A 27,664-nucleotide genomic window follows, 5' to 3' on the forward strand; every position below is an offset into this window, starting at 1 on the left:
TCGGCTCCTGCCTAAGGAGTGCAGAGCAGCACCACTGGTGGCCAAGTGGCGTGGCCCGTGCCAAGTGGCCCCGAGGCCAGAAACAGCCGCCAGCACAGCTGAGCACGGGGGGACCCCTCAGCCTCGGCTCCAGGTCTCTGCAGCCCCGGAGATTTGCACTTCCCGCCTGCAGCAGGAGGATGGGAGGCCCCCACTGAGCCTGCACTGAAGGCAGCGCAGCAGCAGCCAGGGCTCCACAGCGGGGCAAGGCCCTGGGCCTGCCCACACATCCTCTGCTGAAATCCTCGGCCTGGCCACCCTCCTTTGGCAGCTCCAGCCACCGGGGACAGCCCTTGCTGCCACTGCTGCAGCTTCAGCGCTCTCTGGGCCTGCCCTGCCACAGCTGCTGGGCAAGAGCACGGGACAATTCCACTCTGGCTCTCACTTACACTCACACACTGCCCTGCCTGCCATGGCATTGATGGAAAATACACCAGCTCATAGACTTTAACATTGTTAACCTTTCATTTCTCTACTCAGGCTTGCTTTGCCTTGGCCCTGGGGAAAGAAATGTTAAAGGTTTTGTTAAGCGATGTTACACCACTCAATGGAGATGAGTTTAACACCTCAACACAATGGGAATGGCCCAAAAGATGCCCACAAAGATAACACCCAGCAGCAAAACATCAACCCCAGAAGCAAACAGCAACCAACACCTACCCCAGACACTGCCAGGGCTGCAGACACCTGGTCTGCAAAAGGCTGAGAAGGAAATAAGCACTTCCCACCTCATTAAGAGCAGAAGCAAAGAAATCCGGGTCCAATAGGAAACCAAATACTAAAAACTGCACAACTTGAAACTTTGGAACATAAAACCAGTGGATTTAGACTGGTTCAGACTGTATCAAGTTTGGGAAAAATCTAGTAAAAGCCACGGAGGTTTTACTCCGATAGTATTTTATTTATTATATACTCCGATATATTTTACTGATACTTTACATGTCATGGAACACTTTTCTCTGCACACCCGGGCTATGTGGGGATGGAATGATTTCTGTTGCACATCCTGGCCAGAACCAAGGAATGCCTTGACTCTAACTATAAACATATTGTTGGAGTTTATCTTTTTCCTGCAGTTTCAGTGCTAAGTTTAGAGCATTAGAGTATTTTTAAATTACTCCTACTTCTATATTGCTGATTAGGTTTGGGTCAGGGATGAGAGAATGAGTTTTTACTTAGAGAAGGAGAAAAAATTTAATTGACTTGGAAAATTTTTGTGTATGTTTGTGCGTGGCTCTTAGAGATAGAAAAATTTTGGTCTGGGTTTTTCGACGTTCACCTTAAGGCAATATTTTGTGAAGCTAGAAGAGATTTGAAGGTGACCCTTTAACTCATAAATAGAAGATTTGAAGGAAAAAAAAATATATAGGAGATTTGAAAGAAAAAAAAAAAGAAAAAGCAGCAGGTTGTAGGGGGGCACATGTGAGGCTGCTGAAGCTGCTCTGGAAGAGAAGCTGCATTCCAGGCACCCGAGGAGGAGCTTTAGAAATGCAAATTAACACTGCCGGGGCAGAGTGGGGACAATGTACCTGGCTCTTCTGGCCTGGGGCAGGAATTGGCTGATTCCCTCTGCCCCTCACCCCAAGCTCTGCCTGCTTGCACAGATGGAATCTGCACAGCTGAAGGCAGAGCCCATGGTGAGGATCTGACTCTGAAACAGAAATGGCTGAGGCTGCAAAGGGAAACAGCAAATGGAGAATGTTGTGAAAATTTCACTAAAATAAGGGGGGGATCATCCCTCTGCCCACTCCAACATCTGCTGCCACTGTCTGTGCTGTACAGGGTGTATCAGAGCAAGTTCAGGGAAATTACTTGGAATTCAAGTATTTGATGATGTAATTAGAAAAATGCGGTCAATTGATGCAGCCCCGGCTGCAGGGAGCACCCAGAAATGGGAAAAAGATGAAGGGCCACCAGAACAAATTCTACAACACCATGGACCAGCCCCTGGGAACCCAAACCAATTCATACCAGGAGGCAGAGAACCCATTTATCATTTCAATGGCATCATTAGATTACAAGCTGTCCTCGGAATAAGAACCAACCAGACAGCTCCAGCTCCTGACCTTCCTGCTGATCAAGTTGCTGAAATGAGGAACACATTTCACCAGGGGATGGGATGAGATTATCTGTGAGCAGAAAAAGGAGGAGTTTGTGGAGAACTAAATTATTCAAACTGCTGTTGGCAAAGAGACGACAAAGGTAAAGTCCTGAGAAAGATAAAAAAGGAAATAGGTGAACAGTTTATGTATTGGTCCAAACATGGAAAGGATGGGAATGGGACACGCTTTTGTGGCTCCCCGGCAGAGCAGGGGTTAAACAAATGCTGCTTCTCCTCTTCTGTGCTGCAGCAACTCTCATCTTTTTACCATGCTCCACACCTTGGCAGTGCAGCTCATCCAGCAGCTGAGCCAGGGGATGCAGGTGGCAGCCAGGCCTCCTGATCCACAAACACCTACAAAAGGACAGGGAATGAGGGCACCGAGAATAATCCCAAAACCAAAGAGGACCCGGGAAGAACAAAACAGAGTTGAGGAGCGAATCTGCCTGGAGAGAGAGCCAGGCACTTGTAGATAAGGAAGTAACGGGGGAAACCATCAGCTCCAATAAATTTCACAAATTGAGCCACACAATTTCTCAAAGTCCCGCTAAATTCCCGAACTTCCAGGAGAACAAAGGCTTAACAGAGCCATGAATATCGGCTGGTATACAAAAGGAGGGTGCATATTAACGAGGACAGGCAGCAGGCGCATCGGGAAGTCTGAACCTTCCAAGGACCTCAGCGCGTGGGCAAAGGCAGAGGGAGATGCGGCCGGGAAAATGAGGATAAAAAGGAGGCTGCGGACTACAACCATGGCAGAGAGCGCACGGCAAATGCCCCACGGCCTCTCCCCCTGCTCAGCAATAAAGTCACTTTTACAGGACTCCTCGCTCTCCTCCGGCCACAGAAACCTCCGGCGACGGGAATTTCCCCGCACGCTCCCGGCCGCGGGGCAGCCCCCTCGGTCCTACCCACAGCAGCCGGGCCGAGCCAGCGCTGCTCCGGCAGCGGCTCCTGCCCAGGCCCCGGCGGGAAGGAGACCGCGGGCAGCCGCTCCCGCCGCGCCCTCAGCCCGGGGCCGGCACGGGCCGGACACGGCACCACCGACCCGCCGCAGCCCCCTGCCGCCCCCTCCGCCCGCAGCCAGCCCCGAGCCCCCGCAGAACCCAGCGCGGCTCCCACCTGCGCCGGGGCCGCCTCCGAGCTCCGCCGACGCCGCCTCACCGCGCTCCGGCCGCTGCCGCCGCTCCCGGGCCCGCACAGACGCTCCCGGCGCCAATGGCGCCGCTGCCCGCCCACGGCCGCCCTCAGCCCGCCGCCGGGGCCGTGCTGCGCCCCGCTCCCACCAATCAGCGCGCCGCAACCGCGACTGACGGCACCAGCGGCCAATGGCAGCGAGCTCGGGGCGGGCTCTGCGCACGGCCCAGACTCGCCCCGCGCTCTCAGGGCCCCCCGCGCTGCGTGAGGGCAAAGCCGGAGATGAGCAACAGCCCCGGGACGGGCCCGGGCCCGAGGCGGGATTGAGCTGCCCACACAAACAAACTTCTCCGCACCTCCCGCCACGGCTTTCCCGGCCCTGCGCCTTCCGTGCCTCCGGCTCTGCGGGAAGCCCGGGAGCCTCCCTTCTCCTGCCCCTCATTAGTGCATCGCTGCTTCGCTTTGATTTCCCCCAAAAAGGGAAACCTGCCCAAAGCCCTGTGGGCGAGCGGGGGAGGGGAGAGATTTCTGGCAGAAAACTCCAAAGACTCAGAGCAGGATGAGGAGAAGTCAGTGCAGAGCCTTAAATGCAGCTTTCCCCACGCCTCCCTGCTCCCAGCTGCACCTCCTCCCCCGGCAGGGCAGGAGACAGGGAATGGGGCCGTGCTCAGCTCATCCCCCGCGGCTTCTCCCTCTGCTCAGGGACAGGAGTCGTTCCCTGCTGCACCCTGCGCTCTCTCCCAGCCGAGACTTCTCCAGGAACTTCTCCGAGCCGAGTCCATCCCCTGGGGCACAGCCCCCTCCAAGTGCTGCAGCGTGGGTCACTGTGCCACGGGCTCGGTCCTGCCAGGCCAGGCTGCTCCAGCGGGGCCCCTCTGCCCACGGGGTCACAGCCTCCTCTCAGGCATCCCCGAGCTCCAGCCTGGCTCCTCCAGGGGCTGCAGGGGGATCTCTGCATCCCCACGGACCTGCAGGGGGATCTCTGCATCCCCACGGACCTGCAGGGGGATCTCTGCATCCCCACGGACCTGCAGGGGGATCTCTGCATCCCCACGGACCTGCAGGGGGATCTCTGCATCCCCACGGAGCTGCAGGGGGATCTCTGCATCTCCTTGGACCTGCAGGGGGATCTCTGCATCCCCACGGAGCTGCAGGGGGATCTCTGCATCCCCACGGACCTGCGGGGGGATCTCTGCATCCCCACGGACCTGCGGGGGGATCTCTGCATCCCCACGGACCTGCAGGGGGATCTGTGCAGCCCCATTGTAATATATGTTATGGAATAATTCGCTCTTATATAAAACATACATGAAGTCAGTTGTGCTTTTAGAAAAAGATTCTTAAAGTTTTAAAAGACCTGAAGACCCAGCCGGGAAAGACTAGAAACCACAGATGACAGAGAAAGAAAGACCTAATTTACAATTGAAAAAACGTGTGTCCCTGCAGAGATGGGCACTTTCCGGGGATACTCCACCAGACGCCCAAGGTGAAAAATGCACATATGTTAGTTTGATTAGTAGTGCTGTATTAACATTTTAATAGTATGGTAAATGTAGTTTTGTATTTAAAATGAAGGTTTCGTAGTTAAAATAAAAACTGTATATATGGGTTTTCTTTTAAGGAATGGGTTACTCGCTTTGACATAACCCTCACAAAATACCTAAATCTTCCAGGGAAGAAGAATTTATGGTTTTCTTCTCAGAAGAAGCTAATTTCTTCAGGTCTTGCTCAGACTCGAAGACACCATGGGGATTAAAGGAAACAGTTGGCATATAACAGACAGAGTTTCTTGTTTTAAATAGAATGTATGCATAACCATGAAGGATATATGAATATGCAATAGTGTAGTTTTAAGGGTGATTCCTTTGTTCACAAGGTATGCTTGTTGTGGCTTAAGTGCCCAAGAGCATCTGGACATCCTTAACTCTTTGGTTTTTATTGTCTTGTAATTGTCCTAACTCTAAATTTTTATTACTGTAATTGTATTACTATTTTAATAACCATGTTATTATTATTAAAATTTTAAAAGCCAAGTGATTGGCGTTTTTCACAATTATGGTAGCAAAGGATGGTTTCTAACACCTCTCTGCCGGGGCCTTGGGAGAGTCAGGGTGAGGAAGACGGGTCCTGCCCTATTTAGGCAGCCTCGCTCTGTTCCCCTGGTGTGTGACCCACAGATGGAGGTTATGATCTGATGGACAGCATGGACATAGCAATGGACATTATGATCTGATGGACATATGATGGACATAGTAAAAGGTATCTTGTTGTTGTATGTGAGAGTGAGTGAAAAATAAAAGTGAGTAAATGTAGATGAATGGGAGGATATGTAATGTAGATTGTTTATTCTGAGCTTTACTTTATCTCCTTGGAGGGAGGTGGATTGTGCTGATGTGAGAGTGAGTGAAAAATAAAAGTGAGTGTCGGCGAATGAAAGTATATGTAACAGTATTGTGAAGTAGAGAAGTATGAATAAACAGGCTTGAGGGTATGAATGTGTGTGAGAGGGAGAGATAAAAGTGAGTAAATATCAATGCATGGAAGTATATGTAATGTAGATTGTTTATTTTGAGCTTTATTTCCTTGGAGGGAGGTGTATTGTATTAAATGGTATTGTGAGAAAAAGGATTTTTTTACGTGGGTAGTTGAAAGAAGGTGGTATTCAGGTTATTAGAGAAAGTGGGAAACACAGGCATGGAGATAAGATTTTGAAAAATGGGACAGAAAACGCGTAAAAAATAAGAAAACAGGTAAAGAAAAGGGAGGGGAGCAAGAGGGAAAAAGAGAAAAAGAAAAGGAGTGGGAAATCAATCAAAGGGATTTTGGAGGATCCCACAAGCATTGCTGAACAATTAGGGCAATTTTTAGGTTCAAAGATTTATACTTGGGAAGAAATGCGGTCGATAATACAGATACTATTTTCTCTGGAAGAAAGGGAAATGATCAGAATTGCAGGCATAAAAGCCTGGAGTAAAGAAAATCCACAGGGCCCCCCCGGGGAGGGCAAAATGCCACCTGCACCTCCTGAGTGGGGTCAAAATTATGAGGAGGGGAGAAAACATATAAATGAGCATTGTAATTTGATTGTTGGGGAAATAGGGGGAGCAGCATCTCAAGGGCAAAGTGCTGAGGGACTTTTGGGACACAGCAGGGGAGGGGGGAGGCTCCGGCTGAGTGGTTGGACAGACTCGGGAGAAATAGGAGCCAGAGTTCCAGAGTGGATCCTGAGACTGATGTGAGAAAAGCTTTGTTAAAGATTAACTTTGTGCTTGGCCAGATAATGGAAAAAATTGAAGATCGGCATGACAAATTATTAGATGATTTATTAAAGGAGGCTCAGAAAGTCTGTGGCCAAAGCCAAACTAAAAGCAAAGATTGTGGCAGTCACCATGCGAGAAAAAAATTGCAAGAAAACAATAAAAACCCCACAGGCACTACTCCTAGATATGATGGTGGTAGAGACAGGAGAACATGAAAGAATAAAATCCCAATGCAATCAAAGTTTCAGGAACATTCCAGGAACATCTGCTTTTACTGTCAGGGCAAAGCACATTATAAAATAGACTGTCCTAAGAGGGTAACAGATCTGAGAATTTGTAAAGAGATGGGCACCAAGGAAGAATAGGGGTGTCAGAGCTCTATTCTTTAGGGGACAAGTTCTGTCTGGAGCCTGTGATAACTTTAAAAGTGGGTCCCCAAGAGGAAAAATTGGAGTTTGTGGTAGACACATGGGCAGAAAGAACCTGTCTGTTAAGTATTCCAAAAGGTTATAGTGTAAAAAAAGGTACTGTAAATGTAACAAGAGCAAAAGGAGAAAGTTTCACAGTTCCTGTGATTAAAAATGTGGTAATAGAAGGAGCATAGTGAACCTTAAAGATGCCTTTTGGGCTTGTCCTTTGGCCCAGGAGAGCTGAGAGATCTTGGCCTTTGAATGGGAGCATCCACAAACTGGGAGAAAACAGCAATTAAAATGGACAAAACTACCACAGGGGTTTACTGAATCTCCAAACTTATTTGGACAAGCTTTAGAAACAATACTACAAACTTTTCGCACTCCTCCTAGAATACGAATTATCCAATATGTGGATGATCTTTTACTTTCTGGGGAAGCTGAAGCTGAAGTGAGAGAGGCTACTATAAAGCTTTTGAATTTTCTTGGGGAAAAAGGATTAAGGGTATCAAAAGGAAAGCTGCAATTTGTAGAAGCAAAAGTAAAATATCTTAGACACTTGATTAGTAAGGGTAGTCAGAAGCTCAACCCAGACCGAATCACAGGAATTCTATCCCTTCCCCCTCCCTCTTCAAAGGGGGAAATCAGAAAAATACTCGGATTATTGGGATATTGTAGATTGAAGGATGCACACAGGCAGTAAAATTTTTGTGTGAATAAACTGACAGAGGAGATGATATAAAATGGAGCAAAGAAGATGGTGAAAAACTAAGAAAACTGAAGTTAAAACTAGCCCCAATATCAACTTTAAGCTTACCTTCACTAGCAAAACCCTTTCATCTGTAGGTAAATGAAGAAAAGGGGGTAGCTCATAGGGTTTTGTTTCAGGAGTGGGGAGGAGTAAAGAGACCCGTGGCTTATTTATCAAAGATGTGGGATCCAGTAAATCAAGGCTGGCCAGTGTGTGTTCAAGCTATAGCAGCTACTGCAATCCTGGTAGAGAAAAGTCATAAACTGACTTTTGGAGGTAAATCAATTGTGTGCACACCTCATGCAGTATGAAATTTCTTCCGATTTGCATTGTGATTTTTATCTTGAAATACATAACTTACTGTACTCTAGGACTGAGAAACTAGTTTACAGCTGTGACATAGCAAAACCTGCCATTAATTTATTTTGAGTTGATGCAGGCTGTTCACTGGAGCGGTTCTCAGTGTGTAAAGTTAAACTAAAGGTAACACCAGCTGCTTGGTAGGTCAATGAGAAACATTTTTTCTTCCAGCCAGTCCTTTTTCATGTACCCAAATGTGTTTTGCTTTCTTCGTTTTTTTGGTTTGTTTGTTTGTTATTTTTTCTGGAAGTGCTAACTAATTGCAGTGTATTTAGAACAACAATTAAAGTTGTGCATACAAAACACTTGTAAAAAAATAGGGCTCATTTTTTTCCAGAATGGGAGGGGGCTACATATAGAAAAGAGAACCTATAAAGCGAGGTGAAAAAAAAAAGTTTCAGTATCTTCCAATGTAAACTGTTAATTTGTTACTTTCAGCATCACTGTGGGTGTGTGACACACTCATATGAAAAAGATGGTGAGGGAGATCTCTGCTTACTATAGTTTCCTATTTCTTGAATGAGTTAGAGAGCTGTGAGGAAGTTTTGGGCTCCCTGTGTGGATTACCCAGGCCTGCAGGGAGGGCTTGGCCATGATTCCCTCTGTGCTGCAGGCAGCCCTGCAGCGTGGCAGCAGTGGCTTGCCTCTGGTGAGTTTGCAGGCAGGGTGCTCCAGCACTGCAGTGCTCAGGGGCAGTTTCCTATTATGACATTAAGGCTTGAACTCAGGAGCGCCTCTTCCCACCCAGTTATTGTTTGTACCACAGGAGCCGCTTTAGAGAGTGTTTCCTGGCAGTCAAAAAGAGAGTATTGCAGAGAAAAATTCCTCACTTGCTGTCCTCCCCCTGCCCTCAACTCTATTCATATTTTGTCCATTCCCTCTTCAAAATACAGGTTTGTAGAACTCATGCTCTGTGTCCTCAGATGGCCTTCCCAAATCAAACCTGGGCTTCAGTGCAAATTGCATTGCACTAACTAGCATTGCCTTAAATTTGTTTTGGTGCAGGCAGGGTCACTTTGGAAGTAAGTTGTTGTTTACTTTGTTCCTGCAACCTTTTCAAGCTTGTGAATGGAAAATTGTGACAGCAAACCAAGTCTTTATTTGTGCACTGTCAGCTGTGAGTGGCTGGTAACCTTGGTGGAGGGTGCTGTGAATTACAGGCCTGCAGAACACGCATAACAAAAGTAATTTACTTTGTAAGGAAGTTGAAAAAGGGGGCAGAGGTGATTGGCAGACTCACCTCTCCAGGATGTAGGATTAATGTTAGAAAGTGGACTGATATTGGAATGTGGCTGCTGAAATGTGAAGAGAGAAAAAGAAAGAGAAAGAGAGAGAGGGAGAGAGAGAGAGAAAGAGAGCGAAGGGGAGAGCGAAATACACCCCCAAGTGTTACAGCATTTTTGAGAGAAAGAGGGCATGAATTGTGAAAGTTGAGCTACTCCAGGCTAGGCCTCAGATTGAGGCCTGGTGGGGCCCTCAAAGCCTCTGACGCAGTTAGAAATTCAGGGTTGTGGCGCAGGTAGAAAATAGTCTTAAAGTACTGTGGGGACCACGGGGGGTGAACTAGTATAGGTTTTATGGTGTACTGTGCAGGCCGTTTTAAGGAAAAGGTAAACAATGTTAGCCTACCAATCAGAGTGTCTTTGTTTCTGTAAACTATATAGAAGCTTATATAAACTACCGCCTGATTTTGAATAAACGGAGAACGTTGCATTAATCATATTGATTGGATGTGCGTTTGTCTTGTCCAGTTTCCCGTTTCCCTGAGGTTCCCTGGCTTTAAGTGGCGCCCGCACAGGGACCCAGGAGGCTCCGAGAAGGCTGCCAAATTACTTTTAGAGTAACGGGCAGTCGAGGTTGAGTCGCGCGACAGAAATTCAGGTCCAAATCGCCTCATGGTGACGGGACCGGGATCCCAAATTCACTTCTTGTGAACGGGGATCAAGTGGGACGGAGCAGAAGTCTCCAAACTCCGAATTGGGCCGTTCCCAACGGGAGGAAAAAGACTCTTCGCATTGTTGTTTGTTTGCGAGAGTCCGTTGGAGCAGTGGGAAGACCTCGGCGTTCACAAGGGACCCGAACGGCGGGTGTGGATGTGGCCGAGGCCGGGAAGCTGGAGCGGGGGTGCTGCCTTGCCGAAGAAAAGCGAGCGGAGCAACCCGCAGAGGTTGGAGGTAAGCCGCGAAGGGAAAGAAAGGGGACGTATCAAGAACGTCTGAGGAAGAGCACCGCGGTTTCTTTCACATATCCTCTCTGAGAGAGGGAAAAAGATAAAAAGAGTCCGATCTTATGCAAGCAATTGACTCGGGGGGCAGAAAAGACAAGAAAACACTATTAGAGCTTGGAGGTGTTTGGAAGAAAGTTTTGCATACCTTACAGAGCAGGGCCGCGGACAAAAAGCAGCGGGAGCTGCAGTTCAAACATTTGAGCAGTTCACATCAGAACAGATAGAAGTTCGGAAGCCATCTCGGGTTGAAAAATTTTTTAATGTTTGTAATATGCGGCCAGTGCGAGGGCAGAAAGCTCCAGTCAGCCCCTCTGTCAGGGATGTTGTTGCTCATTTGGAGGGAAGAACAGAGCCAGGCGGCGCAGGGCCGGCCGGCGCGAGACAAAGCAAAAATGCAGCCGCGCCCGGAGCGGAAGTGTGCTTGCGAGCGGCGGATGTTAACAGCTCAGCGGTTTCGCGAAATGTGGCAGACCAGGAAGTGACCCTCCCGGGTCCCTCAGGAGGCGGGGAGACACCTGAGGAGGCAGGCGGAGTTGGTGACGAAACAGGGCTGAGTCAGGAGGAGGAACTCAGGGGCGGAGATCAAGGCAGAGACCAGGGCGGAGACGGGAGCAAGGCGGCGCCGGCCCTTCGCTCCCCCGCAGCGGCAGCGGCGGCGGCTGCCGCGGGTGCGTGCATGCGCAGACGCGCGGCTCGCCGGTACCCGGCGGTGGCGGCGGCGAGCACCGGCCAGCCGCCTGGGCGGACCGCGGAGCGGCAGGCAGAGCGGGGCCGGCCGGAGCGGGGCCAGCCGGCACCGAGCCTGAGGCGGCCCCGGGGCGGAGCGGACATCGGCCAAGACACAGAAGGTTCCTTGTTGCCGAGCAACAGCGCAAGGGTGGAGACGGGCATTCCCCGGGGTTCGGCCGCGCTGGAGTCGGAGCAGGCGGGGCGCGGCCGCATCAGGAGCGTCTCCTCGCCCGTCCCCACAGTGACGCAGCAAGGACGGGAGCGAGACGGCACCGTCCCCTCATCTCCCCGCAGCACCCCGCAATGGCGGCGGAGACGCTGCACAGCCTGGTTGCCATGGTAACAACAACGCCGAGAGCAGCAGTGCCACCGATGGCGAGATGGAAACACTACAGCAAAAATGTCAACAGAATTTTTTTTTCAGCTCCTTGCAAGAGACAAAAGACGTAATGAAAAAGTATAGCAATACTGAGTGTTTTCCAAGAAACCAAGAGGGATGGACATTATGCAAATCAAAGTTATTTCAAATACAATGTGGATGAAAATTACTGTAAAACAAAAAAGGATAGAAATGCTAATAATTATTTAATTGCTAAAAATGTCTTTGAAAGCAAAGATTTGAGAAAAATCAGTCAAATGGAATGTTGGTATTAAGTTCACAATTTCTGTTTTTGAGATTTTATAAATAATAATATAAGTAATTATGATTTTTGAGTTTTGTAGATAATAAGATAAATGATAATTGTCAAGTTTTTGTAGGTAATGATAAATAGTAATGATTGTTACTAATGTTATATGAATGCTTGACAAGATTGTTTTAAACTATTTTAAACATTTTTTGTTAATAGGTTGATCATATAATGTAAGTTGTCTGATTTTTGTGATAAGAATTATTATTAAGATGTTAAGGTATTGAGGTGTTGTTTTAATATTTACAGTCAGTTTTCATATGTTTTATGGGCTTTTTTTTTTTAGGTGATTGATTGTAAGATGTGTTTTTCAGGATCCTGTGTGCTTGATTTTTTAACTACTCATGTGTTTTCTTTATTCAATTTTCTATGCAGCTGCAGTTCATCTTTTAAAAATTTATAGTCCAAGTTCTGGTTCAAGATTTCAGACTTCAAATTTTCAGATTTTTGAAGAAAAGGTTTGTTGTATTTAGAGAATTTTTGTCTTGAAACAAATTTTAGACAGGTTCAATTATTTGATGTTTTGATAAATTGTTAATAATAAGGTTTTTCACTTATAACTGTTATTTTTAAGACTTTTGTTTTAAACATATCCTCCAATTAGAGTTCGAGCTCTGGCCAGGCTCTGGCTCTACGTGGATGGTGTGATTGATCCAGATGTTTTCTGCATCAAAAAAGTATTCAAGTCCTTTTGGCTTGACAATTTGACCATACAGGACAGCTGAGCCTCAAAGGGAGCTTGGAAGAACATGATCCGGACATGTTTTATCCAAATCTCTGTTGTTTTAAGGTTTTTCAGCTGCTGCAGACTCTGGGATGACAGTTTGATAGTGTAGCACTTAGTGACTGTGATTTTATATGTAATATTGATTGTGTATTATTTGATTGATTTTTATTTGTTGTTAGTTTCTTTACTATATGCATTGTTTTGTTCTTAATGTTTTTCATGTTTATAACAAAGATGTTGATATTTCCATTTCTTCATGCAAGTTTTAGGGAACAGAATTGAGAGAGGACCCTCCAGTCCCTGTGGGGGTGTTGGGTTTGTTTGTGTTTTAACAGGTGCAGAATCTGGATGGATTTCAGTGAAGAATGTGGAACTTCTCAATTGCAAGAGGGCACTGATCTCTCCACACGTGGATCAGAGGATGCACAGCAAAAGTGGATTGTGCAAAGATTTGTGTTTCACCCACAGAAGATCGTGGGCTTTGAGTTTTTTCTTTATAAGTGTGTTTTTAATGATGTTATAGAATTTTTTTTTTTTGCTAAGTTTTTAATAAGTTTTAGTAATGCCTGTGATTTTTCTGTTCATCTTGCCATTGTCTTTCAATGGCAAAAGAAAAAGAGGGAGGTCCCAACGGGGATCAACAGAAATTCTACTTGAGTGAGTGTTTTTACCCATCCAACCAAGAAGTCGTGTGATGGACAGGACAGATGCTCTTGCTGCATTGATACGAAAAGGCAGAAACAGAATTTTAAAAATAGATGAAACAGAAAAATAAGTTGAAATATCATAAGTGTGAAGTTGGATTTATCAGAAGTTAGTTTATTAGAAGTTATAGTTTATGTTTAGAATTAAGATTGTTTCTTTCATGTTAGACAGGGTATTCAAGAACCTGAGAAGAATGTGGTGGGCCTCAATGTTTTTATTTCGCACTTGTTTAATTTTTGGAGTCTCGTTGGGTCCCATGGCAGAGTTCAAGACTTGGACCTGAGCTCAAATAAGTTTAAATAGCACTCTGGGAGCGCAAGCTGTTGCATTTGTGCAAAACCTTAAATTTACTGATGATAGTTTTCAAGAATTTGGTCTTTTGGGTTCTGTCCCAGGAAATTACTGTTTGATATTTGGATCTTATGCTACCAAACCAACTCAAGAAAATGGAAAATTGACAGATGACAACACTTGATTGTCTCCCAGATCACCATTGTAATACAACTATTTAGAATATTGTAACAATTCGACTCCAAGAGGTAGTGCAGGAAAAACTGCCCCCAGGAACCTTCCTCATTTGTGGGGACCGAGCCTGGTCAGCAGTCCCTCAAAATGATAGGGGAGGCCCATGTTATATCGGTAGGTTGATGCTTTTTGCTCCCACCATACATCAGGTTCTTGAATTGCCTCAGAAGACTCAACGAGCCAAACGCAGTGTTCTCCAAATGGACACTTCATTTGATAACTGGCTCAATTCTTCAGGCTTTTTTGGCTGGGTCAAAGACAGTGTGTGCAAAAATTAGTTCATTGAGCCTTCACTCTAGCCTGAGTAGCTCAAAAGAAAAAGAGGGAATTGTTACAGCATTTTTGAGAGAAAGAGGGCATGAATTGTGAAAGTTGAGCTACTCCAGGCTAGGCCTCAGATTGAGGCCTGGTGGGGCCCTCAAAGCCTCTGACGCAGTTAGAAATTCAGGGTTGTGGCGCAGGTAGAAAATAGTCTTAAAGTACTGTGGGGACCACGGGGGGTGAACTAGTATAGGTTTTATGGTGTACTGTGCAGGCCGTTTTAAGGAAAAGGTAAACAATGTTAGCCTACCAATCAGAGTGTCTTTGTTTCTGTAAACTATATAGAAGCTTATATAAACTACCGCCTGATTTTGAATAAACGGAGAACGTTGCATTAATCATATTGATTGGATGTGCGTTTGTCTTGTCCAGTTTCCCGTTTCCCTGAGGTTCCCTGGCTTTACCCAAGGTCCCCTCAGCCACAGCTATCTGTAAGTTCTCCCCCATTCCTGCTAGGCAGAGTGACAACAAGAAGGGGGGGAAGTGGGGAAGGACAGAGTTAAACCCAAGGCTGTGAACAGGACCACCAGTAGAGAGAAGATCAAAGCAGAGATTGTGACTCTCACAAAGTGGTTTATTGTCTTAAGCAAGATTTCTTTTTTCTTTCTGATTGCTGTTGTTAAGAAGATAACAACAGCATGTTAAAATTGGCCTGGTCTTTTTTATTTAACTAATTATAGCTCACAGGAAGAAGAATTGGTCTCTGCAGCTTAACACAGCTGGATACAAGAAGAAGTGGCTGTAGAAAAAGAGTTTAGTTAAACTCAGAAAGTTTTAAAGAAAACTAATGGTAAAAGTTAATGCACTATTGTTTTTCTTTTAACACTGTGCAATTAAGAAATCCTTTCCAGGTACCATTAAAGCAGCAATCCAAACCACGGAAAGAGGGTGAATTCATGCCAGCAAAACCAAAGGACTTGTGAGGAAACTTGAGGAATGGACTATCACATCTAAACCGGGTGATACCAAATTGACTTCCAACCAGGACTGGGTGGTAATGGTTTGGGAAGACCCAAATGATCCAAGGCAGGTACAAAGAATAACACCTCACTGATAAATAAGGCAAAGCTTGCATCACTGGTTCTAAGCCCTGCCTGAATAAACCCTGAGAGGCCTCCGACACCTCCTTGGCAGAGGAACACTGCCACTTCAAACAGGAGGATCGGGAGTGTTTCAGTCAAAGAGTTCTTATAGCCTGGCCTCGGCCTGTGGCTTGTACAGGGAAGAAGGGAAATTGCCATCAGTACTATACTGTATACCTTATGTGATTCATCCCATAGGATCCCAGTTCCATATTTGATCCCAATCTCTAGTTGATCCCCGTCCCTATTTGATCCCAGTCCATATTTGATCCCAGTCCCTATTTTATCCCAGACTATATTTGATCCCAGTCCCTAGTTGATCCCAGTCCATATTGCGAGGACGCTGGACTCCAGGACGCTTTGGGTGGATGGAGACGAGAGATCTCTGAAGGCTGCCCTTAGAATATCTGGTTTATTAGAGAGGGTGAAAGGCCCTGCTTGGAGTCACCAGACCTGACCCGTGGCAGGCCCGAGGGCATGGGGGAAGGGAGAGGCAAGGGGTAGAGGGAGATAAGAGAGGATCCCAAGAGGATGTTCCAGGAGAGGGGCAGTTCCAAGAGAAGGGAAGTTCCAAGAGAGCGTCTGGCTCCTCAGGGACTCCTTGTCAGGGGCTTCAAGGTAGGCTGGAACAAGACTCGGGCCAATGGGGTCACAGACTCCTGATGCTTCAGGGGAGGGTTACAGGTGTGGGATGAACCATACATTGGGGTGAGAGACAACAGTCCATTTGACCCTTGGACCTACCTGTAGGTAAGGGCATTGTTCAACCAGAAGGGGGGATTGTCTTCATCCTGGCTGTATGATTGTGTTCTACTTGTGCAGTAACTACGGTTTGGTATGTCACAACTTGTTACCATCTCAGTCTCTGTATTTTCTAAACCTTTTGCCAGGCAGTCATATTTATAAGGCTTTCCTATTTGAGCTTCCCCAAGACATATGATCCCAGGCCGTATGATCCCAGTCCATATCTGATCCCAGTCCCAATTTTATCCCAGTCTATATTTGATCCCAGTCCATAGGATCCCAGTCCACATCTGATTCCAGTCTCTATTTGAACACAGTCAGTAGTTGATCCAAGTCTCCAGTTGATCCAAGTCCATATGATCTCAGTCCCAATTTGATCCCAGTCTGTAGGATCCCAGTCCCTATTTTATCCAAGTCCCTTGTTGATACCAGTCCATAGGATCCCAGTCCATGTTTGATCCTTGCCCGTATTTGATCCCAGTTCAGTTCATTCCAGTCTGTAGGGCCCCAGTCCCTAATTTATCCCAGTCCTTAGTTGATCCTAGACCACAGGATCTCAGTGCATATTTGATCCCAATCTCTGGTTGATCCCAGTCTATATGGCCCTGCACACATTCCAGAGGTCTGGAATTTCAGCTCCCAGCCAGGAAAAGACATTCCCTTTGCCCTCAAAGGCAAAGCTCTTGAGAAGGGGCTGAAAGCCAAGTGGAGCAAAATCCTACAGAGACATTTCACTGCTGGCCTCCATAACTTCAGCTCCTGAACTAAGAAATAAAATAATAATTGGGAAATAAAATAATTAAAAAATCAGGGGTGGGTCATTGGGGGCAGAGGGGGCAATTAAATTAGAGGAGGATTCAATTAAATCAGGGAAGGATCTTTGGTGGTCCCTGAGGAAATTAAATTGGGGGAGGGTCTTTGGAGGTCCCTGGCTCAAGGGAGACACGGAGAGAGAAACAGAGCAGGCAAAGAGAGGTGGGAGGAAAAGAAGGACACAAACACAATCAGCTGAGAAAGTGGTGCCCTGAAAACAGAACTGCCACAGACTGGAGATGAACGGCAAAGAAATCACTAAGTCTGAAAGTTTTATTTGCTATCAAATACATCCCAGCCACCCAGCCCCACACAATCCCCATCCCACCGTTCCAAATTGGGATCCCACTTCTCCCAGTCTCCTCCCAAACCCATCTCACCCTGGCAGCTGTGGATTTGAGTGAGTTTGGTGTGGGATTGCTTTTTTTTGAGGTGGGAACAAACAATTTGAAGAGGGATTGAGCCTCTGTGGTTAAAATTCAGCTATTTTCAGTGGGATGTGAGTGGTTTTGAGGTGAAAGATCGATCCCTCTTGGCTTTTGGAATGCAGAGCGATTGAGAAGAGAAAAAAATGAAGGTCAACACAAAAGGAGAAGCAGCCAGGTGTGTTCCCAACATGGATCACAGGGAATGTGGGTCACCAGGGCAGTGCCCAATGTGGGTTCTCCAGTGGGGGATGGAGTTTAGCTCTTCTCGCACTCGGGGCACTCGCAGGGCTTCCCTTACCGGTGCCTCCGCTGGTGTTTGGTCAAGTTAGAGCTCCGTGAGAATCTCTTCCCACACTGGGGACACTCGTAGGGCCTCTCCCCAGTGTGGATGCGCTGGTGCCTGAGGAGGTGGGAGTTCTGCCTGAATCCCTTCCCACAGTCGGGGCAGTGGAAGGGCCTCTCCTCTGTGTGACTCTGATAGTGCCGGAGGAGATGGGAGCTGCTCTGAAACCTCTTCCCACACTTGGAACACTCGTAGGGTCTCTCCCCAGTGTGGGTCCTCTGGTGCATGATCAGGCTGGAGCTGTGGCTGAAGCTCTTCCCACAATCGTCACACTCGTAGGGCCTCTCCCCAGTGTGGATGCGCCGGTGCATGGTGAGGTGGGAGTTCATCCTGAATCCCTTCCCGCAGTCGGGGCAGCTGAAGGGCCTCTCCTCCGTGTGAACCGGATAGTGCCGGAGGAGACAGGAGCTGGTCTGAAACCTCTTCCCACACTTGGAACACTCGTAGGGCCGTTCCCCAGTGTGGATCCTCTGGTGCCTGATCAGGTCAGAGCTCCACCTGAAGCTCTTCGCACACTCCCCACACTCGTAGGGTTTCTCCCCAGTGTGGGTCCTCTGGTGTGAGATCAGGCTGGAGCTGTGGCTGAAGCTCTTCCCACACTCCGAGCACGTGTGGGGCTTCTCCCCATCATGGAGCTGCTCAGGGACCCCCAGCTCCAAGCTCTGGCTCCATCTCTGGCCGCCTCCTCGGCCCAGGGTGGGTCTTTCCCCCTCAGATCCCCGCGATCTGCGTTTGCAGCCCCTCCTCATGCGGGATCTCCGGGGCTTTTCCTCCCCGTCAGGTTCCTGTGCTGTGGAGCCGCTCAAAACGGCCTCTTCCACCAGGTTCTGCCGCGGGGATTTGTCCTCCCTGCGCTCCATCCTCAGCTCCTGCTCTGCGGGAGGAAGGACAAGGAGAGGCTCTTCCTCTTCCTCGCAGCCTCCAGGGGCTGGGAATGGGAAATCCTGGTTTGGGGAAAACAAGGGATGAGCACACAGAGTTTGAAGCTCCCTCTGTCCCAGTCCATCCCTAGAAGTCCCTGCCCTCCTGGGCTCCATAAAAACCTCCCAAACACCGAGATCCAGCCCTGAAAAAGCCTCCCAGGAGTTCCCTGTCCCTGCTCCCTCCCCTTTGCTGTTCAGGGCTCCCCCCTGTCCAAGCTGCTGGGGTCACGCTTGCATTGGGGGTCCCCCTTCTCCTCGCTGCCCGCCCTCCCCAGGCTGCCGGGAGTCCCAGCAATCCCAAAAGCTCCCCCCTCTTGGCTCTCCCCATTCAGGGGTGCCAGGGCTGTTTGGGCTCCCGGGCTCCCTTCTCCCCCTCTTCCCTGCTCTGGGCTGCAGGGGCTCCAAGGAGTCCCCCCAAGGGGACTTTTCCGCTCCGCTTCGCAGTTCTTCCTTCTCCAAACATCTCCCCAAAAAACCCAACCCAGGCACCCCCCAGGAGACCTGGCCCGAGCTCCCCCTCCCCGCTCACCTGCGGGATGGGGGGCGATGATCCCACAGGTGGGGGCTGCGAATTCAGGCAGGGCTGACCGCGTGCTTCTCTCTGCTCTGCTCAATCCGCCTTTCAACCTCCTCTTCCTCTTCCTGACGCCCCTCCTCTTCCATCCGCCCTCCTCCTCCTCCTGCTCCTCCTCCCTAAGCCCACCTCCCGCTCCTCCTCCATCCCTGCCCTTCTCTCCCTGCCCTTCCTTCCCCCTCCTCCTGCTCTCTAACCCCACCGCCTTCTGCTCCCTCATCCCTCATCTTCCATCCCTCCTCCTCCTCCTCCTCCTGTGTCCCGTCCCCTCCTGCCTGTCCTCCTTTATCCCTTCCCTTCCATCCCCCCTCCTCCTCCTCCTCCTCCTCCTGCCCCTCGCTATCCCCACCTCCTTCTCCTCTTCCATCCCTCCCCTTCCATACCCCCTCCTCCTCCTCCTCCCCATCCCCACCTCCCACTCCTCCTTCATCCCTGCCCTTCCCTCCCTCCTCCTCCTCCCCCAGGAGCAGCGACACCCTCGGTTCCCGTTCCCGCAGCCCCGGCAGCCCGCGGCAGGAGCGGGGATGGAGCCGGGACAGGTCGGGATGGGCAGCGCGGGGCTCTCGGCTGCTCCCAGCCGCTGTTCCAGGGGGGAACCCGGCCCGGGCCAAAGGAGAGGCAAACTGGGGAAACTGGGGGCTGCACATCCAAACTGGGGCTGCCTGGGAACCCTGCCTGGGCACTGCCGGCCCTTGGGGCTCCTCTCAGGAGATCAGGAGGGGGGAACGCACAGAGGGCTGGGGGATGCCAGGAGTGGCAGCACTGGGAGGGACTGGGCTCTGCTGGGACCCTACTGGGAGGGACTGGGACTGTGCTGGCTTTGTGCTGACACCATACTGGGATCATACTGGGAGGGACTGGGACTGGGCTGCTTTTGTGCTGACACCATACTGGGATCATACTGGGAGGGACTGGGATGGAACTGGTTAGTACTGGAATGAACTGGGATGGACTGGGAGGTTACTGGTTTTGGGTTACTGGGAGGGGATTGGGAGGTACTGGGATGGACTGGGACATTACTGGTTTGCACTGGGATGAACTGGGAGGGACTGGGAGGGACTGCGATGAACTGGGAATGGGGTTTGGGGTTACTGGGATGAACTGGGAGTTACTGGTTTGGGGTTTAGGGTTAGTGGGAGGGGATTGGGATGGACTGGGATGAACTGGGAGTTACTGGTTTGGGGTTTGGGGTTACTGGGAGGAGATTGGGATGGACTGGGATGAACTGGGAGTTACTGGTTTGGGGTTTGGGGTTACTGGGAGGGGATTGGGATGGACTGGGATGAACTGGGAGTTACTGGGATGGACTGGGGCCATACTGGGATGAACTGGGAGGGACTGGGAAGCCAAACTGGGCAAACTGGGAGGGACTCGGATCGTACTGGGAGGGACTGGGAATGGGAACTGAGCAAGCTGGGAGTTACTGTGAGGGAACCGGGAGGTTACTGGGATGAACTGGGAGTTACTGGAACGTTACTGGGATGGACTGGGAGGGGATTTGGGCTCACTGGGATGAACTGGGGCCATACTGGGGCGTTACTGGTTTGAACTGGGAGGAACTGGGAGCTCCGGGGGGGGAGGCAGGGCTCGCTCCGGGCCGGTTCCATTCCCACCCGCGGGGGGGGGGGGGGGGGCGGGGCTCGCTCCGGGCCGGTTCCATTCCCACCCGCGGGGGGGTGGGGGGGGGGGGAAGGAGCCGTTCCCTCACCATTTCCTCAGCTGGGCGCGGCGCGCTGCGGGACCTGCGGGCGGCAGCGGAGCTCGGGGCGGATCCCGGCGCTGATCCCGGTGATCCCGGCGGGATCCGCTCCCCCTTTCCCCGATCCCGGCACCCACCGGAGCGGCGGCGGCGGCGGCTGCGGAGGGCGGCGCGGGGGCTGCCGGGAATGGCGGCGGCTGTGGCGGGCGCGGGGCATGCCGGGATACACCGAGGCAAACGGCGCGGCGCCATGTTGTCGCGCCGCGCGGCTCGCTTTACGGCGGTGTGGCGAGGTGAGGGTGTCGCGAAGCGGCAGGCGCCGTTTGCTTTACGGCGGTGTGGTGGGGAACATCTGGAGAACATCTGAGAACATCTGGAAACGGTTGGGAACGGCTGGGAACGGCCCCACAGGAGCTCCAGAGGAGCCCCATCCAGAGGCACCTGGGAGCCTTCGGCAATCCAGCCAGCAACGCACGGGCAGGAGGACATGGATGGCGCTTCCTGCCTGGGACAGGCCTTGTGGCAGCAAAGGCCTGTGCCAAAGCACTCGGGCAGCTGCAGCGGGAGGCAGGAGAGCTGGCAGCTCCGTGTCCGTGTGTCCCCGTGTCCGTGTGTCCCGTGTCCGTGTGTGCCCGTGTCCCTGTGTCCCCGTGTCCCTGTGTCCCGTGTCCGTGTGTCCGCTGCCCGCTCGCCCCCGTGCCCAGCCCCATGCTTCCCTGAGCCTGTCCAAACAGGGGAACTTTGCCCTGTTCAGCCCAGACCTGGCTTGCTTTGCTTGCTGCTGCTTTTGCCTTTGCTTCCTAGTTAGGTTACCTAAGCAGTCCAATTTTTTCCCTGGACTGTTTTTTTTTTCTTTCCTCTTCCTGAATACCATCCAACCTGCTCCAGACTGGGATCTGGGAGAAACACTGAGGAGCACCAAGATCCTGCATGTTGTGATCTGCAGCAGCCATCCCCAGTGCTGGAGAGCTGCTCTCTAACCCCACCACCTTCTGCTCCCTCATCCCTCATCTTCCATCGCTCCTCCTCCTCCTCCTCCTGTGTCCCGTCCCCACCTCTTTCTCCTCTTCCATCCCCCCTCCTCCTCCTCCTCCTTCATCCCTCCCCCTTCTCTTCCCCGGCAGCGCTGGGAGGGACTGGGCTCTACCGGAATCCTACTGGGATCCTACTGGGAGTGACTGGGACTGTACTGGTATCATACTGGGATCATACTGGAACCGTACTGGGATCGAATGGGACTGTACTGGCTTTGCACAGACACCATAGTGCCCCACACAATCCCCGCTCCCGAAGGCCGAACCGTGAGGGGAAAGGGGGCGAGGAAAGGGCGGGACCGTGAGGGGAAAGGGGCGAGGAAAGGGCGGGACCGTGAGGGGAAAGGGGCGAGGAAAGGGCGGGACCGTGAGGGGAAAGGGCCGAGCTCAGGCCAAGGGCGGAACTGTGAGGGGACGCTCTGTGAGGCGGCGCTCTGCAAACAGAACTGCCAGGGACTGGAGATGAACGGCAAAGAAATCAGTAAATCTGAAAGTTTTATTTGCTATCAAATACATCCCAGCCACCCAGCCCCACACAATCCCCATCTCACCGCTCCAAACTGGGATCCCACTTCTCCCAGTCTCCTCCCAAACCCATCTCACCCTGGCAGCTGTGGAATCAAGAGTGTTTGGTGTGGGATTGAAGTTTTTTTTTTGTGGTGGCAACAAGCAATTTGAGGTGGGATTAAGGCTCTGTGGGTTAAAATTCAGTTGTTTTCAGTGGGATTTGAGTGGTTTTGAGGTGAAAGAGCGATCCCTCTTGGCTTTTGGAGAGCAGAGAGATTGAGAAGAGAAAAACATGCAGGTCAACATAAAAGGAGAAGCAGCCAGGTGTGTTCCCAACCTGGATCACAGGGAATGTGGGTCACCAGGGCTGTGCCCAATGTGGGTCCTCCAGTGGGGGATGGAGTTTAGCTCTTCTCGCACTCGGGGCACTCGCAGGGCTTCCCTTACCGGTGCCTCCCTTGGTGTCGGGTCAAGTGAGAGTTACTTGAGAATCTCTTCCCACACTCCCCACACTCGTAGGGCCTCTCACCAGTGTGGATGCGCCGGTGCGTGGTGAGGTGGGAGTTCTTCCTGAATCCCTTCCCACAGACAGGGCAGCAGAAGGGCCTCTCCTCTGTGTGAACTCGATAGTGCTTGAGGAGACAGGAGCTGGTCTGAAACCTCTTCCCACACTCAGAACACTCGTAGGGCCTCTCCCCAGTGTGGATCCTCTGGTGCGTGATCAGGCTGGAGCTCCGGTTGAAGCTCTTCCCACACTCCCCACACTCGTAGGGCCTCTCCCCAGTGTGGATGCGCCGGTGCTGGATTAGGTTGGAGTTGAGCCTGAATCCCTTCCCGCAGTCGGGGCAGCAGAAGGGCCTCTCCTCCCTGTGAACTCGATAGTGCTTGAGGAGACAGGAGCTGGTCTGAAACCTCTTCCCACACTTGGAACACTCGTAGGGTCTCTCCCCACTGTGGGTCCTCTGGTGCTTGATCAGGTCAGACCTCCACCTGAAGCCCTTCCCACACTCTGAACACTTGTGGGGCTTCTCCCCATCATGGAGCTGCTCAGGGACCCCCAGCTCCGAGCTCTGGCTCCATCTCCGGCCGCCTCCCCGGCCCAGGGTGGGTCTTTCCCCCTCAGATCCCCGTGATCTGCGTTTGCAGCCCCTCCTCGTGCCGGATCTCCGGGGCTTTTCCTCCCCGTCGGGTTCCTGCGCCCTGGAGCCGCTCAAAACGGCCTCTCCCACCAGGTTCTGCCGCGGGGATTTGTCCTCCCTGCTCTCCATCCTCAGCTCCTGCCCTGGGGGAGGAAGGACAAGGAGAGGCTCTTCCTCTTCCTCGCAGCCTCCCAGGGGCTGGGAATGGGAAATCCTGGTTTGGGGAAAACAAGGGATGAGCACACAGAGTTTGAAGCTCCCTCTGTCCCAGTCCATCTCTAGAAGTCCCTGGCCACCTGGGTTCCATAAAACCTCCCAAACACCGAGATCCAGCCCTGAAAAAGCCTCCCGGGAGTTCCCCGTCCCTGCTCCCTCCCCTTTGCTGTTCGGGGCTCCCCCCTGTCCCAGCTGCTGGGGTCACGCTTGGATTGGGGGTCCCCCTTCTCCTCGCTGCCCGCCCTCCCCAGGCTGCCGGGAGTCCCAGCAATCCCAAAAGCTCCCCCCTCTTGGCTCTCCCCATTCAGGGGTGCCGGGGCTGTTTGGGCTCCCGGGCTCCCTTCTCCCCTGCTCTGGGCTGCCGGGGCTCCAAGGAGTCCCCCCAAGGGGCCTTTTCCGCTCAGCTTCGCAGTTCTTCCTTCTCCAAACATCTCCCCAAAAAACCCAACCCAGGCACCCCCCAGGAGACCTGGCCCGAGCTCCCCCTCCCCGCTCACCTGCGGGATGGGGGGCGATGATCCCACAGGTGGGGGCTGCGAATTCAGGCAGGGCTGACCGCGCGCTTCTCTCTGCTCTGCTCCATCCGCTTTGTCCCTCCTCTTCCTCTTCCTGCCGCCCCTCCTCTTCCATCCCCCCCCCTCCTCCTCCCTAAGCCCACCTCCCGCTCCTCCTCCATCCCTACCCTTCCCTCCCTCCCCTTCCTTCCCCCTCCTCCTGCTCTCTAACCCCACCGCCTTCTGCTCCCTCATCCCTCATCTTCCATCGCTCCTCCTCCTCTTCCTGTGTCCCGTCCCCTCCTGCCTGTCCTCCTTTATCCCTTCCCTTCCATCCCCCCTCCTCCTCCTCCTCCTCCTGCCCCTCGCTATCCCCACCTCCTTCTCCTCTTCCATCCCTCCCCTTCCATCCCCACCTCCCGCTCCTCCTCCCCATCCCCGCCTCCCGCTCCTCCTTCATCCCTGCCCTTCCCTCCCTCCTCCTCCTCCCCCAGGAGCAGCGACACCCTCGGTTCCCGTTCCCGCAGCCCCGGCAGCCCGCGGCAGGAGCGGGGATGGAGCCAGGACAGGTCGGGATGGGCAGCGTGGGGCTCTCGGCTGCTCCCAGCCGCTGTTCCAGGGGGGAACCCGGCCCGGGCCAAAGGAGAGGCAAACTGGGGAAACTGGGGGCTGCACATCCAAACTGGGGCTGCCTGGGGACCCTGCCTGGGCACTGCCGGCCCTTGGGGCTCCTCTCAGGAGATCAGGAGGGGGGAACTCAGAGAGGGCTCGGGGATGCCAGGAGTGGCAGCACTGGGAAGGACTGGTTTGTACTGGGATTGTACTGGAATCATACTGGGAGCAGCTGAGCCCATGCCAGGGCAGACTGCAGTCACCCCGAGGGAGACTGGGATCGTACTGGGATCATACTGACACAGAGTAGGAGCCTACGGGGGCCAACTGAGACCATGCTGGGGGCAAATGGGATATACTGGGAGTGACTGGGAGCATGATGAGGGTGACTGGGAGCAGCTGTGAGCAACTGAGATCATGCTAGGAGCAACTGGGAGGAACTGGGAGTCACTGGGTGCCTGCTGGGGATGACTGGAAACGACTGGGCTTATACTGGGATCATGCTGGAGGTGACTGGGATCATACTGGCAGTGAGTGCCACGACACTGAGGCTGACTGGGAGCGGTTGTGAGCAAATGGGATCGCGCTGGAAGGAACTGGGAGTGAGTGGGAATATGCTGGAAGGAACTGGGGGACACTGTGAGAGACTGGGAGGGACAGTGAGGGTGAAAGGGGCAACTGAAATCATGTGGAGCACAACTGGTTCATATTGGTACTGACTGGGAGCACACTGGCGTCATCTCTGGATCACACTGGGAGGGACTGGACTAATACTGGGAGTGTCTGAGAGTGACTGGGAACACACCATGCACAGCATCCCTGTACTGGGGGTGACTGGGAGCAACTCGGAGCACTCTGGGAGCAAATGGCATCATACTGGGATTGACTGGGTTGATGTAGCTGGAGGCAACTGGGACCATCCTGCGAGTGATTGGAAGTTACTGGGATTATACTGGGACCATACTGGGAGTGCTGGCATGTGACAAGGATCATACTGGAGGTTACTGGGCTCATACTGGTGATGAAAGGGAGCAACTGGGATCCCACTTTGGGCTACTGGGAGCAACTGAGAAAAACTGGGATCATGCTGCAAGCAAACTGGAGGAATTGGGAATGACTGGATGCAGGCTGGAGACAACTGGGACATACTGGGCATGACTGAGATCATACTGGGATAACAAGCACCTTACTGGGATCACTGGGAGTGTCTGGGAATGACCAAAGAGATGCTGAAGGCAACTGGGATTTACTGGGGATGTCTGTAACCTTACTGGGGTGACTGGGAACACACTGGGAACAACGGGGACCATGCTGGGGAGAACTGAGAGCGAGTGGAAGTGAGTGGGTCTACACCGGGGACAACTGGGCATGACTGGGACCATGCTGGGAGCAACTGGGATCATATGGGGAGTGATGGGGTTGATACAAGAGACAACTGGGGGCAACTGGGATCACACTGGGGAGAACAGGAAGCAACTGAAAGCATGCTGGGGGCAACTGGGATCCTACTGGATCTTACTTGGAGCAACTGGGATCAGGCTGGAAGCAATTGAGGACAACTGGAGTGACTGAGAACATGGTGGGAGCAACTGGGATACACTGGGAGAGACTGAAACCACAGTGGGGGTAAATGGGAACAACTGGAACCACAGTGGATGATAATGGGAGCAGCTGTGCCCATGCTGGATTCCTACTGGGATCCTACTGGAACTGGCTGGCATCATACTGGGAATGACTGGAAGTGTGCTGGCTGTGACTGGAACCATGCTGGAGGTGACTGGGAGCAACTGGGCCCACACTGGGAGTGACAGGGAGTCATTCTGGGCAGGGCTGGAATCATACTGGGAGTGACTGGAACCATACTGGGGGGGACTGGGTGCAGCTGGGATCATCCCGGGAGCCACTTGGATTCCAGCAGGTGTGAATGGATCCTGGCTGGGGGTCACTGGGAGCTACTGGGCCCATGTTGGGAGGAAAATCTGGACACATTGGAAACAACTGGGACCAACTGGAAGGTACTGGAACCGTGCTGAGGGGACTGAGACCACAAATGGGGAAACTGGGTTCATACTGGGAGCGACTGGGACCACACTTTGGGCAACTGCCAGAAACTGGGATCATGCTGGAGGCAACTGGGAGTAACTGGGAAAGACTGGGATCATTCTGAGGTCATCAAAACCTTACTGGGCCAACTGGAATATACTGGGAGTGTCTGTGACCATACTGGGGGGACTGGAACCACACTGGGAACAGCTGGGACCATGCTGGGGACAGCTGAGAGTGAGTGGGACCATGCTGAGAGGGACTGGGACTATTCTAGGGACACCTGGGATCATACTGGGAGGAACTGGGAACAACTGCAACTATTCTGGCAGCAACTGGGATCATACTGGGATCACAGTGGGAGCAGCTGGGTCCATGCTGGGAGGAGCCAGGTCCATGGAAGGTGACAGGAATCATACTGGGATTGACTGGGAGTGGCTGTGAACAACTGGAATCATGCTGAAAGTAACTGGGAGGAAGTGGGAGGGACTGGGAGTATGCTGGGAGTGACTGGGATATACTGGGAGAGACTGGGAGTCATAGGGATCATACTGGTGGTTACTGGGGTCATGTTGACATTGACAGGGAGCAGCTGGGATCACACTGGGGGGCACTGGCATCATACTGGGAGTGACTGGGATCATACTGGGATTACAGTGGGTGCCAAGGGACCCTGACTGGGGGTTACTGGGAGCTGCCAGGCCCATGCTGGGAGCCAAATGCACACACCCTGAGAGCAACTGGGAGCAACTGGGAATGACAGGAGTCATGCAGGTGACAACTGGGATGTACTGGCAGTGACTGGGATAAAACTGGGGGCAGCTGAACCATGCTGAGGTAACTGGGAGTGCCTGGCAAAGACTCTGGGAATGTTCCAGGCAACTGGGATGTACTGGGAGTACCTAAGAACATGCAGGTGGTGACTGGGACCACACTGGGAGCCACTGGGAATGTGCTGGGGGCAACTGGGACCATGCTGGGGGCAAGTGTGAGTGACTGGGGCCCTGCTGGGGCAGACTGGGATCATACTGG

The 27,664-nt window shown here is 51.8% G+C and overlaps 1 protein-coding gene across 1 annotated transcript in view; it reads right to left on the reverse strand.

The window, feature by feature from the left end:
* Nucleotides 1-27,664, reverse strand: part of LOC140680874 (uncharacterized) — a 989,054-nt gene that overhangs the window by 517,907 nt on the left and 443,483 nt on the right. Inside the window, 2 exon segments of the mRNA XM_072919755.1 lie at nt 17,347-17,979; nt 22,789-22,902. Coding sequence (XP_072775856.1) covers nt 17,347-17,979; nt 22,789-22,902 — 747 coding nt within the window.

This window comes from Taeniopygia guttata, chromosome 30, assembly GCF_048771995.1.
Source record: "Taeniopygia guttata chromosome 30, bTaeGut7.mat, whole genome shotgun sequence".
NCBI lineage: Eukaryota > Metazoa > Chordata > Aves > Passeriformes > Estrildidae > Taeniopygia > Taeniopygia guttata.